This window comes from Bombina bombina, chromosome 2 (assembly GCF_027579735.1).
Source record: "Bombina bombina isolate aBomBom1 chromosome 2, aBomBom1.pri, whole genome shotgun sequence".
NCBI lineage: Eukaryota > Metazoa > Chordata > Amphibia > Anura > Bombinatoridae > Bombina > Bombina bombina.
Window position 1 is genome coordinate 478,866,698 of NC_069500.1, and position 15,404 is coordinate 478,882,101.

General features: G+C 41.4%; 1 protein-coding gene across 2 annotated transcripts in view; it reads right to left on the reverse strand.

Moving 5' to 3' along the window:
* Window positions 1-3,693: 3,693 nt before the first annotated feature.
* Window positions 3,694-15,404, reverse strand: part of RBM19 (RNA binding motif protein 19) — a 145,577-nt gene continuing 133,866 nt past the window's right edge. For both annotated transcript variants that reach the window (XM_053702155.1, XM_053702154.1), the window contains exons 24-25: window positions 6,263-6,383; window positions 3,694-4,071 (exon numbers count right to left, since the gene is read on the reverse strand). In XM_053702155.1, the coding sequence (XP_053558130.1) occupies window positions 3,974-4,071; window positions 6,263-6,383 (219 nt within the window). In that variant the 3' untranslated portion in view covers window positions 3,694-3,973. The remainder of the gene's footprint in view (window positions 4,072-6,262; window positions 6,384-15,404) is intronic.

Sequence of the window (15,404 nt, forward strand, 5' to 3'; positions counted from 1 at the left end):
GTCTCCTCTGGATGTGTGAGCTTGTTGAGTCTATCCTGTTAGCTTAAATACTTCTCCCACTCCCCTCATCCCCCAGCCATTCTGCTGAGGAACGCCCCACATAAAATTACGGGTAGGGAGCTGTGGACTCTTTCCATCAGAAGAAAATGAAATTATCAGGTAAGCATAATTTATGTTTTTCTTCTTAAATGGAGTCCACAGCTGCATTCATTACTTTTGGGAAAATAATACCCAAGCTATAGAGGACACTGAATGCCAAGATGGGAGGTTACAATAGGCGGGCACCAGGCCTGAACCTCTACCCAATAAAAAAAAACATGATTCGTCCGAAGAGGAAAAGCCCCAAAGACACTGACTCACAGTTAGTCCAGAAGCCAAACCAGAGAGACACTGTCGCCCAACAAACGGTCCCTCACCGCTCACCCTCCACAAATGAAGGGGAAACCAGTCGAAACCCCCAAGGGGACAAAGCAAAGGAGAATCAAGAAAACTGAAAGGTCCCCTAATACAAAAAGGAACACCTCCAAGAGTGGGCCCAGCTCACAGAGACCCAAAAAGGGGAAAGGAGGCCACGCCTATACCAAGCGAAAACTGGGATAAAACTGGGCACAGAGACAGAACAGACTTCTCTCCAATATCCTGCAAGCACGGAATGCCACTGAAGAGGCAAAGTCCTCCCAGTGTCTGACCATAGAAAACCAAGGCATTCGACCATGAAAAGGTGTGTAATACACCCAGGTGAGAAACCCCAAGGTTCAGAACACAGAGTCCATAACAGGACGACAGAGGGTACTTGCGAGGAAGAAGAAGCAGTCAAGCAAGAAACAGAGTGCAAAAGCAATCCCCGGACAGAGGGTACGCTTCAGACAACCTAAGTCGCCGGACCTACACACAGGTCCCTAAAAAGGGGGTCACAAAACCTCAATCGAGGCCCCCAGAGAAGGAGAGTATACCCTCAGAACCCGAAGGAAGAGTAAACCCTTCTTCTGAAATCAATGGAGCAAGGAGAAAGGAAAATTTATACCTAAGCAGACTGATCTAACAGGATAGACTCAACAAGCTCACACATCCAGAGGAGACTGCAACCCAAACGCAGCGCCTTAAACCGCTCGGCCATCCTGACCTGCAGATCCACACCCAGCTGGACCAACACATAAGCAGGTTGAATCACATAAGAAACATGATTATAAATCCCCCCCGTTCAATAACCCCCCTCAGGAGATATTAACATTCGATTCCAAGATACTAACAGAGACTTACTGAGACCCTTATGTCATATAGTTAGACCTGCAAAGGTGTGTAACCTCTCAGGAAAACATTCACATTACAGTACATTGACGATAAAGTAAAATGAAACAATCTTACCGGAATCAAAGCCGTGGAACAGGAACACGGCCTTTCAAGTGTGACAAATAGTAGCAACGCCTCTGCCATGGACTTGAGAGAAGAAAGCAGGCAGTGGAGCGAAGTTCGACAATGCTGATTGCTTGAGGAGCTGTTTATATGAGTCGGGATGGTTTCGCAGAAAGACTCTCCCTGCATCTCCGGACTCTAACTTTCATCCAAGCCCTCACTGAGAGACTAACAGGACTACTTAAAACTCCTGTCCCATACCGAAGAGTACTACCCTCCATAAGAGACAAAAAACAAAAATTAAAAATTCTGACACGTCTCTGCCAACCTCCTGGGATGAAAGGCAAAGAATGACTGGAGGATGAGGGGAGTGGGAGGAGTATTTAAGACTTTGGCTGGGGTGTCTTTGCCTCCTCCTGGTGGCCAGGTTCTTATTTCCCAAAAGTAATGAATGCAGCTGTGGACTCTTTCCATTTAAGAAGAAAAGTATCCATTCAAACAAGACATATACTGTATATCATAACTCAAATAAAGAAACGTCAAATGAACAGTGCTTTACACAGGGGTGTTCAAACATATATGTATGGTGGAAAATGGACTGGGAGCCACATTATACAAATACTTATGCTTAAGATAACGTCTTAAAAGAAAATGATTATATATTGTATTTTTAGTTACAAATTAAATAAAAAATGAGCTACTATAAATGTAAATACAACTGAGGTTTACAAAATGTAGAACAAATACACATGCTTAATTGCCTAATAAAAAAAATGGAACTGCTCTTCCAATAAATTACTATTTTCTGCTCAATGGTGTTATAGGCCACACAAAAACCCTAGAAGGGCCAGATGTGCTTCCTGGGCTGTAGTTTGGGCTTCTCTACTTTAGACAAACATATGCCCCAGGTTTGGTTTGCTAGTAAGTATCAAGCTTTATGTGTATTCCTGTATGTGTAATATTCTCCAATTTTCTTACAACTTCATCAGTGTACAATTTTTATTTTAAAACCTCAGAATACTGATAAAATCCTCCCTAATTCACAAACAAGGGACTCAGGTTGGAAAAGTGGAAAGCCAGGTAAAAAGCAGGAATGTGTATTCAGGTTTGGTATAGAGAGCGTAGCTTGTGAGCACGATAGGTGAAAATACAAGGGAAAAGAATGTACCATCCAGAATATAATATTACAGTATAAGAACTGCCTGTATTCTCTAATCTCACAGAACTTTAAACAAACAAGGAGAGGTAGCACAGTGAGAAAAGGGGTGACAGAATAAAAACTGTAAGAATAGAGAGAACAAAATAAAAAAAAATGAAAGAAGGAAAAACAGATTGATTTGTGAGGAAAGTTACAGAAAAATGACATCACAGGAATAAGGTTATTCAGAGGACAGAGTAGGGAGAAAAAAAAAGAAAGAGGTTGTTAAAGCAGAGAGAAAAATGTAGAATTTCAGAGTATAAAAGAAAAAGGAGAGGTCACTGTAATCTTAAAGGATGAAAGTTGTGTCTGTAAAGTACAGCAGAATGAAGAGATTCAGGGGAGAGCGATACAGTAAAGAAAATGTAGAGGAGGGGGCTTTAGTAGGAGCAGAGGGAGACGGGAGCCCATCTGGCTACAGTGTTACACAGAGATTGCTGGTATTAAAGGTTCTCTCGGCTGAGTGGAATCTGGGGACGGCTGGTAATGAGATGACAAAACGCTGGCAGTCTGGGAGGAGCGGCTCGGTCACAGCACTGCACGCTCAGCTGGGTCATTTGTATGTGTCAATCACACCTTGCCCAAGGGAGAAGATGGGGGGGCGATATACCGCCTCATCTTTCCCAGCCTAGAACAGCAGATACAACCTAGGAAGCTGCATTGTGCACTGACACAGAGAAACTGCCAAGGTACAAACACACACACTTGATAAAGGTCTTTACACAGACAGAAATATGAATGTTAACAAAATGTCATTAAAAACCAGCTCTCTGAAAACACACTAGTCATCCTTCCATTTCCTTACGGTGCAAGTGCAGCTACCTAAAATGTATACATAAATACGCAGCATGTACACACAAAGTGAGCTCTGTATATCCCATACATAGAAAACAGATACAGTAAGTGAAGGCAGATATCTAAGATCGAGCAGCAAGAACACAGCATGTCAAGCTTACAGTAAATGCCCCCTGGAAAGTCTCAGCCGAAGGATGAAAAATCTCCTATTCTTACAACTGCTCTTAGGACACAGACGCAACTTAACATATCCTTATAAAGCTTAGGAAATGGTTGGTCAGGTACTACCAAATGCAACAAAGCATGCGCATTCATATACAGATTATTGTGTTGTTTTTACAATATACTTAAAGTATTATTAAAATTTATTGAAATATACATTAAATATACACAGTTGACGCCATCAAAAATATTAATATAAAAATGTAGTATTGTTTCTTTTTTATGACTTGTTTGAGTGCAAGAGAACACATTTTCCTTAGGTGCTTATCCTTGTCCATAGATGACTAAAAGTAAAAGTGGAATTTGTACTGAATTTCCAGTAAATAGTGCAGTATGTTGAGATCCTGACAATGACCGGGCCTGATAATGCCACTCATGAAACAGCTCGGTAGACAGACTGTACCCTTAAATTGTCGCCTCTTGGTCATTCGCATCCTCTGTCTCTAGGCCCTCCATAAACTCATCCATAAGAGCAGAGGCTCTTTTCTTTTTCTTTGGTGAACCTGTATAACCAGCAGAGAAGAAAAGGATACATAAGACAACGGTTACATGATTTAACCATTTAACTACCAGATAGGGCTGTATCATATTGCATAGAAATGCATTGCAACCTTCTCCAGCACCCAACACAGCAGGTTGGGATGGCCTCACCAATATTGGAGGACATTTACTTCACTAGCGGAACACTGATATTCCCTAAATCTCAAAGAAAATTTCTCACTGTTGCCCTGTTGTCTTCTCCTGGGAAGATCCCTCCGCTGGAAGTCCCTGCTGAATGCCATGTTTACAAAGTGCAAAGAAACTAGTCAATACTAATTAACCTGCTAGGAGACATTGTTGCTGACAGACAGCAAGAGGGAGGAAGGAAAGAGAATTAGAGAGAGGAGAAAAAAAATAAAAGTAGTCAGAAAACCACATGTACAAAGGCTAATTGCCATGAATTATTTGAGAGGACCTTTCATATTTCAGTGACATATTATGTACCGCAGGTGCAGAACGAGATTCTACAGATATCCAATGTAAAATTTCTAGGAATTAATGGTAAGCAGTATTTCAACTGCAGTATACAATAAGCAGCGTGCAGAAGCTTCCAATGTGTCTCCCCCTGCCATGTACATCACATTTCTCTACCATAAATACATTTGTTTTCCCACTCACAGCAAATATATTTCATTCTCTCCAAATACACAATTTACACTGTAGTGGGAAATAGATAAAAGATGAGCAAACATATTGCGGGGCCAATACAGCCATTGTGATCATAAATATATATTCAAATCAAAGAGATTATGCAGAACTGATCTAGCTGTTAATTAAAAAGTAAAACTGAACAGATTAGGAGACTTCTAGCCCTGTCTTATGTGACCGATTTACTACATAATAAATACTGGAGGCCTCATACCTGAAAAACTACTGCATATTTTAGAAGGTTCTTATTGACATTTCTAAGCAAAAAAAATTATTTGAGGGAGCTGCTTATGGTCGATAGCATTAGAAATAGTAGGGGGAAAAACTGGGAAAACAGAAAAAAATCTTTATGAGATCTAGAAAGCAAAGTGTCTCCAAAATATTACAACCTGCAATAACTGCATTGTTTAAAGTGTATTTATTTAAAAAGATGTGGTAATCAAGACTAAACCTCCATGATTTAGACGTAACATACAATTGTTATCCTTCTTTTGGTATTCTTTGTTGAAATGCAGCTCCTTTCAATGCATGCATGTCTTACAAACTGCTGCAAACACAGCTTCCACCTAGTTCTCAAGACACATGCACGCTCCTGAGCCAGTCAGGATGTTCTCAGGGGGAGGGCTTTAAGTTTCAATAAACAAGTCAAAGAAAAGGAGGTACATTTGATAATTGTAAATTAGAGCTTTCATTTTGATCATTATGTCCCTTTAATAATAGAAGAATCCTGTAACTTGGCACAGAAAATTCAATATTATACCAAACAAGTTAACAAATAATGGACAATTTTTTATAAAAAAAATTGAGATTAGAGGAATACTAATGAGTATCAAAGTACACAAGAAAGGCTGTGTCTATGGAGTGCTCTGTACATCGGACGCTGAAAAGTCAGTGAGGCGGAGACTCCAGTCTGATTTTTAGCCTGTGTGCTTGCCTGGCCATTGAGCCCTCTTGTGCTTTTAAACTTATGCCTCAATAAAAGATTGATTTTTTACTACGTGAGTCCTAGCGCTGTTGGCTGCGGTGTGCCTCTCTTGGATCTTAATACTAATGAGTACATTACACTCTTAATTCAGATGCAATTTAAAAGAAAGTTTCAATTTACTTCTATTATCAAATTGTGCACATTGTTTTTATGTGCGCTCTTTCTGGCATATCAGCACCTAGTGAGCATGTGCAGGAGTTCTCAAAGTATATGCACAGAAGTCTGTTATTGGCTCATGGCTGTCACATGATACAGGGGGCAGGGAAATGGAAGTTTGTCAGAAAAAAAGTCTACTGCTCATTTAAAATTCTAAGTAAGTGTTATTACATTGTTTTTAACAGTGCCCTCAACCCACAGAACTTTGAATGTCTAATAATAATTATTCCTCCTATACTTTTGCAATTCCCTTACTGAATGTGAAGGTGACAAGGACATGGTGTTTGTCCCAATTAATTAAATGTGTTATAGTGTAACAAAATAGTACAAGGATAAGAGAATGTTGTCTTAATTTTTCTACTCACCAAGATACTGATCAGCAGTTTTCCTTCTAAGAGTCTCCAGGCTCTCCTCATTCTCTGCCCATTCTAGAACCAGTCTGCGTCCGTACAAATGGGTGCTATGACACAGGGCATTAAACGCTCTCTGTAGAGACCAAACAGTACACTTATAAAATCCGTTATCTCAGGTAAAAAGATACAACTAAACAACAAATAAAAACTTCTGGGAAACCAACCCTGTGCCCCAACCTTAATCATTCATAACTCAATTTACCTCTGGAACCAGCCTATATTAAAGTGATAGTAAATCCTAGTGTTTGTGAAATGCTAGGATTTACCAATGCAACAAATAAAGGGGACTTTCAGTCATGAAGTATAAAATATTTTATGCTGAAAGTTACTTTATTTGTCTGCAACGTTCACCGCACTGAGCGCCTCAGGTAGCCCACGACAGAACGCTATTATATCCCTGAGTTGATTTTAGCCAATAGCATGCTAGCTTATCTGGCCTGCAGCGCTCAGCGCGGCGAACGCTGCAGACAAATAAAAAGTAAATTTATGCTTACCTGATAAATTAATTTCTTCTATGGTACGACGAGTCCACGGATTCATCCTTAACTTGTGGGATATTATCCTCCTGCTAACAGGAAGTGGCAAAGAGCACCACAGCAGAGCTGTCTATATAGCTCCTCCCTTAGCTCCACCCCCTAGTCATTCGACCGAAGGTACAGGAAGAAAAAGGAGAAACTACAAGGTGCAGAGGTGACTGAAGTTTAAAATCAAAAATATAATCTGTCTTAAAATGACAGGGCGGGCCGTGGACTCGTTGTACCATAGAAGAAATTAATTTATCAGGTAAGCATAAATTTACTTTTCTTCTATAAGGTACGATGAGTCCATGGATTCATCCTTTACTTGTGGGATACAATACCAAAGCTACAGTACACGGATGAATGGGAGGGACAAGACAGATGGTTAAACAGAAGGCACCACTGCTTGAAGAACTTTTCTCCCAAAAATAGCCTCCGAAGAAGCAAAAGTATCAAATTTGTAAAATTTGGAAAAGGTATGAAGCGAAGACCAAGTCACAGCCTTACAAATCTGTTCAACAGAAGCATCATTTTTAAAAGCCCATGTGGAAGCCACCGCTCTAGTAGAGTGAGTTGTAATCCTTTCAGGAGGCTGCTGTCCAGAAGTCTTGTATGCCAAACGGATGATGCTTTTCAGCCAAAAAGAAAGAGAGGTAGCCGTAGCTTTTTGACCTCTACGTTTTCCACAATAGACAACAAACAAAGAAGATGTTTGACGGAAATCTTTGGTTGCTTGCAAGTAAAACTTCAAAGCATGAACCACGTCCAAGTTGTGCAACAGACGCTCCTTTTTAGAGGAAGGATTAGGACACAGAGAAGGAACAACAATTTCCTGATTGATATTCCTATTAGTAACAACCTTAGGAAGGAATCTAGGTTTGGTACGCAAAACCACCTTATCAGCATGGAAAACAAGATAAGGCGAGTCGCATTGCAATGCAGATAGTTCAGAAACTCTTCGAGCCGAAGAGATAGCAACTAAAAACAGAACTTTCCAAGATAGAAGCTTAACCCCTTAATGACCACAGCACTTTTCCATTTTCTGTCCGTTTGGGACCAAGGCTATTTTTACATTTCTGCGGTGTTTGTGTTTAGCTGTAATTTTCCTCTTACTCATTTACTGTACCCACACATATTATATACCGTTTTTCTCGCCATTAAATGGACTTTCTAAAGATACCATTATTTTCATCATATCTTATCATTTACTATAAAAAAAAATATAAAATATGAGGAAAAAATCGAAAAAAAACACATTTTTTCTAACTTTGACCCCCAAAATCTGTTACATATCTACAACCACCAAAAAACACCCATGCTAAATAGTTTCAAAATTTTATCCTGAGTTTAGAAATACCAAATGTTTACATGTTCTTTGCTTTTTTTGTAACTTATAGGGCCATAAATACAAGTAGCACTTTGCTATTTCCAAACCATTTTTTTTCAAAATTAGTGCTAGTTACATTAGAACACTAATATCTTTCAGGAATCTCTGAATATCCACTGACATGTATATATTTTTTTTTAGTAGACAACCCAAAGTATTGATCTAGGCCCATTTTGGTATATTTCATGCCACCATTTTACCGCCAAATGCGATCAAATACAAAAAATCGTTCACTTTTTTACAAACTTTTGGTTTCTCACTGAAATTATTTGCAAACCGCTTGTGCAATTATGGCATAAATGGTTGTAAATTCTTCTCTGGGATCCCCTTTGTTCAGAAATAGCAGACATATATGGCTTTAGCATTGCTTTTTGGTAATTAGAAGGCCGCTAAATGCCACTGCGCACCACACGTGTATTATGCCCAGCAATTAAGGGGTTAATTAGGGAGCATGTAGGGAGCATTTTGGGGTAATTTTAGCTTTAGTGTAGTGTAGTAGACAACCCCAACTATTGATCTAGGCCCATTTTGGTATATTTCATGCCACCATTTCACCGCCAAATGCAATCAAATAAAAAAAAAACGTAAAATTTTTCACAATTTTAGGTTTCTCACTGAAATCATTTACAAACAGCTTATGCAATTATGGCACAAATGGTTGTAAATGTTTCTCTGGGATCCCCTTTGTTCAGAAATAGCAGACATATATGGCTTTGGCGATGCTTTTTGGTAATTAGAAGGCCGCTAAATGCTGCTGCGCATCACGCGTGTATTATGTCTAGCAGTGAAGGGGTTAATTATGTAGCTTGTAGGGAACTTGCAGGGTTAATTTTAGCTTTAGTGTAGAGCTCAGCCTCCCACCTGAAACATCAGACCCCCTGATGCCTCCCAAATAGCTCTCTTCCCTCCCCCACCCCACAATTGTCCCCGCCATCTTAAGTACTGGCAGAAACTCTGCCAGTACTAAAATAAAAGCTATATTTGGGCTTTTTTGAGTTTTTTTTTAGCATATTTACATATGCTGCTGTGTAGGATCCCCCCTTAGCCCCCAACCTCACAGATCCCCCACCAAACAGCTCTCTAACCCTCCCCCTCTGCCTTAATGGGCGCCATCTTGGGTACTGGCAGCTGTCTGCCAGTACCCAGTTTAGAACAAAAATGTGCTTTTTTTTTTAACAAAAATCCCTTTTTCTGTAGTGTAGCTCCCCCCACACCCAAGAACAACCCCCCACCCCTCCAAGATCCCTTTTACTAAAGTTTATTTGTTTTTTAATGTGTCCCTTTTCCCCCACAGTTACAATCTAATTTTCTGTAGTATAGCGGTTCCCACCCGCTCCCGCCCCGTGCACGCGCCCGCCCGCCACCCTCTGTGCACGCGCGCGCGCCCGTGCGCGCCCCCGTCAGCTCTGGCCCCGATCCCGCCCCCCTACACCTTATACGGCCCATCGATGGCCGCCCACCCGCCTCCCAAGTCAGCTCCCACCCACCAACGTTACCGGCCACCGATGTCCGGTGCAGAGAGGGCCACAGAGTGGCTCTCTCTGCATCGGATGGCCATGCAGGGTTATTGCAGGATGCCTCCATATCGAGGCATCACTGCAATAACCGGAAAGCAGCTGGAAGCGAGCAGGATCGCTTCCAGCTGCTTTCCACACTGAGGACGTGCAGGGTACGTTCTCAGGCATTAACTGCCTTTTTTCTGAGGACGTACCCTGCACGTCCTCAGTCGTTAAGGGGTTAAAGGGCCATAATACCCAAATGTTTAAACACTTGAAAGTGATGCAGCATAGCTGTAAAAAGCTGACTAGAAAATATCACCTGAACATCTCTATGTAAAAAAGAAAAGATATTTTACCTCAAAAGTTCCTCAGTAACCACATCCCATTGTAAAGGATTTCTAAGAAGCACATTAGTATGTCTGTCCCGGGACAGCTGAAAGGATGAGCCTCGTGCACTCTCATGTTATTTCCCTATTCAGTGTAACAATGAAATCTCATGACAGTTAAGTGAAATCTCATGAGATCACAGTAAAAGAGTTCATGACCTCAGCACTGCTGATGCTGATTGGCTGCTGTTCATTTCTTCATTTTTTATTTTTTTTTAACCTGCAGCTTGGAGCAGCCGAGTATAACTTTTTACACAGAACTTACTCTGCTGAGCTGAGGAGATTGTGAGGTAAAATATCTTCTTTTTTACATAGAGATGCTCAGGTGATATTTTCCTGTCAGCTTTTTACAGTTATACTGCATCAGTTTCAAGTGATTTAGCATATGAGTATTATGTCCCTTTAATATCTATGGAATGCATAGGTTCAAACGGAAAACCCCTTGAAGAACTTTAAGAACTAAATTCAAACTCCATGGCGGAGCAACAGGTTTAAACACAGGCTTGATTCTAACTAAAGCCTGACAGAACGACTGGAACATCTGCCAGACGCTTGTGCAGTAGAATTGATAAAGAAGATATCTGTCCCTTTAAGGAACTAGCTGATAGCCCCTTCTCCAATCCTTCTTAGAGAAAGGATAAAATCCTAGGAATCCTGATCTTACTCCATGAGTAGCCTTTGGATTCGCACCAATAAAGATATTTACGCCATATCTTATGATAAATTTTCCTAGTGACAGGCTTTCGAGCCTGAATCAAGGTATCTATGACCGACTCAGAGAAACCCCGCTTGGATAAAATTAAGCGTTCAATCTCCAAGCAGTCAGCCGTAGAGAAACTAGATTTGGATGCTGGAACGGACCTTGAATCAGAAGGTCCTGTCTCAGTGGCAGAGTCCGTGGTGGAAGAGATGACATGTCCACCAGGTCTGCATACCAAGTCCTGCGTGGCCACGCAGGTGCTATCAAAATCACCAAAGCTCTCTCCTGTTTGATTCTGGCAATCAAACGAGGAAGGAGAGGAACTGATGGAAACACATAAGCCAGGTTGAACGACCAGGGTACTGCTAGAGCATCTATCAGTACTGTCTGAGGATCCCTTGACCTGGACCCGTAACAAGGAAGTTTGGTGTTCTGACGATACACCATCAGATCTAATTCTGGTGTGCCCCATTGCTGAATCAATTGTGCAAACACCTCCGGATGGAGTTCCCACTCCCCCAGATGAAAAGTCTGACGACTTAGAAAATCCTGGGATATAGACTGCTGATAGATGGCAAGAGTGAGTCTCTGCCCATCAAATTATTTTGGTAACCTCTTTCACTTTACCCTTCCTAGTACTTAGAGTAGGCAAAGAGAATGACTGGGGGGTGGAGCTAAGGGAGGAGCTATATAGACAGCTCTGCTGTGGTGCTCTTTGCAACTTCCTGTTAGCAGGAGAACAATATCCCACAAGTAAAGGATGAATCCGTGGACTCGTCGTACCTTATAGAAGAAAGTATTTTATTACATGACTAAAAGTCCCCTTTATTTGTTCCACTAGTAAATCCTAGCGTTTCACAAACGATAGGATTTACTATCACTTTAAAAAAGGAAATTTATGCTTACCTGATAAACTGATTTCTTCTACGATACGACGAGTCCACGGATTCATCTTTACTTGTGGGATATTATCCACCTGCTAACAGGAAGTGGCAAAGAGCACTACAGCAGAGCTGTATATATAGCTCCTCCCTTCTCTCCACCCCCAGTCATTCGACCGAAGGTATAGGAAGAGAAAAGAAAAGCTTAAAGGTGCAGAGGTGACAAGTTTTGAAAAACAAAAATATAATCTGTCTTAAAATGACAGGGAGGGCCGTGGACTCGTCGTATCGTAGAAGAAATCAATTTATCAGGTAAGCATAAATTTCCTTTTCTTCTACAAGATACGACGATTCCACGGATTCATCCTTACTTGTGGGATACAATACCAAAGCAACAGGACACGGATGAACGGGAGGGACAAGACAGATACCTAAACGGATGGCACCACTGCTTGAATAACTTTTCTACCAAAATTAGCCTCAGAAGAAGCAAAAGTATCAAATCTGTAAAATTTGGAAAAAGTATGAAGGGAGGATCAAGTCGCAGCCTTACAAATCTGTTCAACAGAAGCATCGTTTTTAAAAGCTCATGTGGAAGCCACAGCTCTAGTAGAATGAGCCGTAACCTTTTTAGGGGGCTGCTGTCCAGCAGTCTCGTATGCCAGGCGGATGATGCTTTTCAGCCAAAAAGAAAGAGGTAGCCATAGCTTTTTGACCCCTACGCCTTCCAGAATAAACAACGAATAGAGAAGATGTTTGACGGAAATCCTTGGTCGCTTGTAAGTAAAACTTCAAAGCGCGAACCACGTCCAAGTTATGTAAGAGACGTTCCTTCTTAGAAGAAGGATTAGGACACAAGGAAGGAACCACAATTTCCTGATTAATATTCTTATTAGAAAAAACCTTAAAAAGAAATCCAGGTTTAGTACACAAAACCACCTTATCAGAATGGAATATAAGATAAGGCAAATCACATTGCAACACAGAAAGTTTAGAAACTCTTGAGCCGAAGAGATAGCAACTAAAAACAAAACTTTCCAAGATAATAGTTTAATATCGATGGAATGCATGGGTTCAAACGGAACCCCTTGAAGAACATTGAGAACTAAATTCAAACTCCATGGCGGAGCAATAGGTTTAAACACAGGCTTGATTCTGATTAAAGCCTGACAGAAAGACTGAACGTCTGGGATATCCGCCAGACGCTTGTGTAGTAAAATTGACAAAGCAGAAATTTGTCCCTTTAAGGAACTAGCTGATAATCCCTTCTCCAATCCTTCTTGGAGAAAAGACAAAATCCTAGGAATCTTAATCCTACTCCATGAGTAGCCCTTGGATTCACACCAATAAAGATATTTACACCATATCTTATGGTAAATCTTTCTCGTGACAGGCTTGCGAGCCTGAATCAAAGTATCAATGATCGATTCAGTGAATCCCCGCCTAGATAAAACGCGTTCAATGCTGGAATGGACCTTGAATGAGAAGGTCCTATCTGAATGGTAGTTTCCATTGTGGCAGAGATGACATGTCCACTAGATCTGCATACCAAGTCCTGTGTGGCCACGCAGGCGCTATCAGGATTACTGATGCTTTCTCCTGTTTGATTCTTGCAATCAGACGGGGAAGGAGAGGAAATGGTGGAAACACATAAGCTAGGTTGAACAACCAAGGTACTGCTAGAGCATCTATCAGTACAGCTTGGGGATCCCTTGACCTGGACCCATAACGAGGAAGTTTGGCATTCTGACGAGATGCCATCAGATCCAATTCCGGTGTGCCCCATTGATGGACCAATGATACAAACACCTCCGGATGAAGTTCCCACTCCACCGGATGAAAAGTCTGACGACTTAGAAAATCCGCTTCCCAGTTCTCTACTCCTGGGATATAGATTGCTGATAGATGGCAAGAGTGAGCCTCCGCCCATCGGATTATCTTTGAAACCTCTATCATCGCTAGAAAATTCCTTGTTCCCCCCTTGATGATTGACATATGCTACAGTTGTAATATTGTCCGACTGGAATCTTATGAATTTGGCCAAAGTCAACTGAGGCCACGCCTGAAGCGCATTGAATATTGCTCTCAGTTCCAGAATATTGATTGGTAGTAGAGACTCCTCCTGAGTCCAAACACCCTGAGCTTTCAGGGAATTCCAAACTGCACCCCAGCCCAAGAGGCTGGCGTCCGTCATCACTATTACTCATGCTGGCCTGCGGAAGCACATTCCCTGGGACAGATGAGCTGGTGACAACCACCAAAGAAGAGAGTCTCTGGTCTCTTGATCCAGATTTATCTGAGGAGATTAATTTGCATAATCCCCATTCCACTGTCTGAGCATGCACAGCTGCAGTGGTCTGAGATGAAAGCGACCATACGGAACGATGTCCATTGCTGCTACCATTAATCCAATGACCTTCATACACTGAGCCACTGATGGCCAAGGAATGGACTAAAGTGCTCGGCAAGTATTTAGAATCTTTGACTTTGACCTCATTGGCCAAATTGTTTGTATAGTCTCCATCTTGAACGATGGGACTCTGAGAAATTTGTTTAGGCATTTGAGATCTAAAATTGGTCTGAAAGTTCCCTCTTTTTTGGGAACCACGAACAGATTTGAGTAAAACCCTTGTCCCTGTTCTAGTTTTGGAACTGGGCAAATTACTCCCATGGTATAGAGGTCTTTTACACAGCGCAAGAACGCCTCTCTTTTTGTCTGGTCTACAGACAAACGTGAAAGATGAAATCTCCCTCTTGGGAGAAATTCCTTGAATTCCAGCTGATACCCCTGGGTCACAATTTCCAATACCCAGGGATCCTGAACATCTCTTGCCCAAGCCTGAGCAAAGAGAGAAAGTCTGCCCCCTACTAAATCCGGTCCCAGATCGGGGGCTGCCCCTTCATGCTGTCTTGGTAGCAACAGTGGGCTTCTTGGCTTGTTTACTTTTATTCCAGGCCTGGTTAGGTCTCCAGACTGACTTGGATTGAGCAAAATTCCCTTCTTGCTTTGTGGCGGAAGAGGAAGCAGAGGGTCCTCCTTTAAAGTTTCGTAAGGAACGAAAATTATTTTGTTTACCCCTCATCTTCACAGCCTTATCCTGAGACAGGGAATGACCTTTACCTCCAGTAATGTCAGAAATTATTTCCTTCAATTCAGGCCCGAATAGGGTCTTACCTTTAAAAAGAATAGCTAACAGCTTAGATTTTGATGACACATCAGCAGACCAAGATTTGAGCCATAACACTCTACGCGCTAAGATGGCAAAGCCTGCATTTTTCGCCGCTGATTTAGCCATTTGAAAAGCAGCATCTGTAATAAAAGAATTAGCGAGCTTGAGAGACTTTAATCTATCCAAAATGTCATCTAATGGGGTCTCAACCTTAAGAGACTTTTCTAGAGCCTCAAACCAAAAAGCTGCTGCAGTAGTAACTGGAACAATGCAAGCTATAGGTTGTAAAAGAAAACCCTGATGAATAAACAATTTCTTTAGAATACCTTCTAATTTTTTATCCATAGGATCTTTGAAAGCACAACTGTCCTCAATAGGTATAGTTATACGCTTAGCTAGGGTAGAAATAGCTCCCTCCACCTTAGGGACCGTTTCCCAAGAATCCCGAATGGTGTCAGATATGGGAAACATTTTCTCAAAATTAGGAGGGGGAGAGAACGGAATGCCTGGTCTATCCCATTCCTTTGTAACAATGTCCGAAATTCTTTTAGGG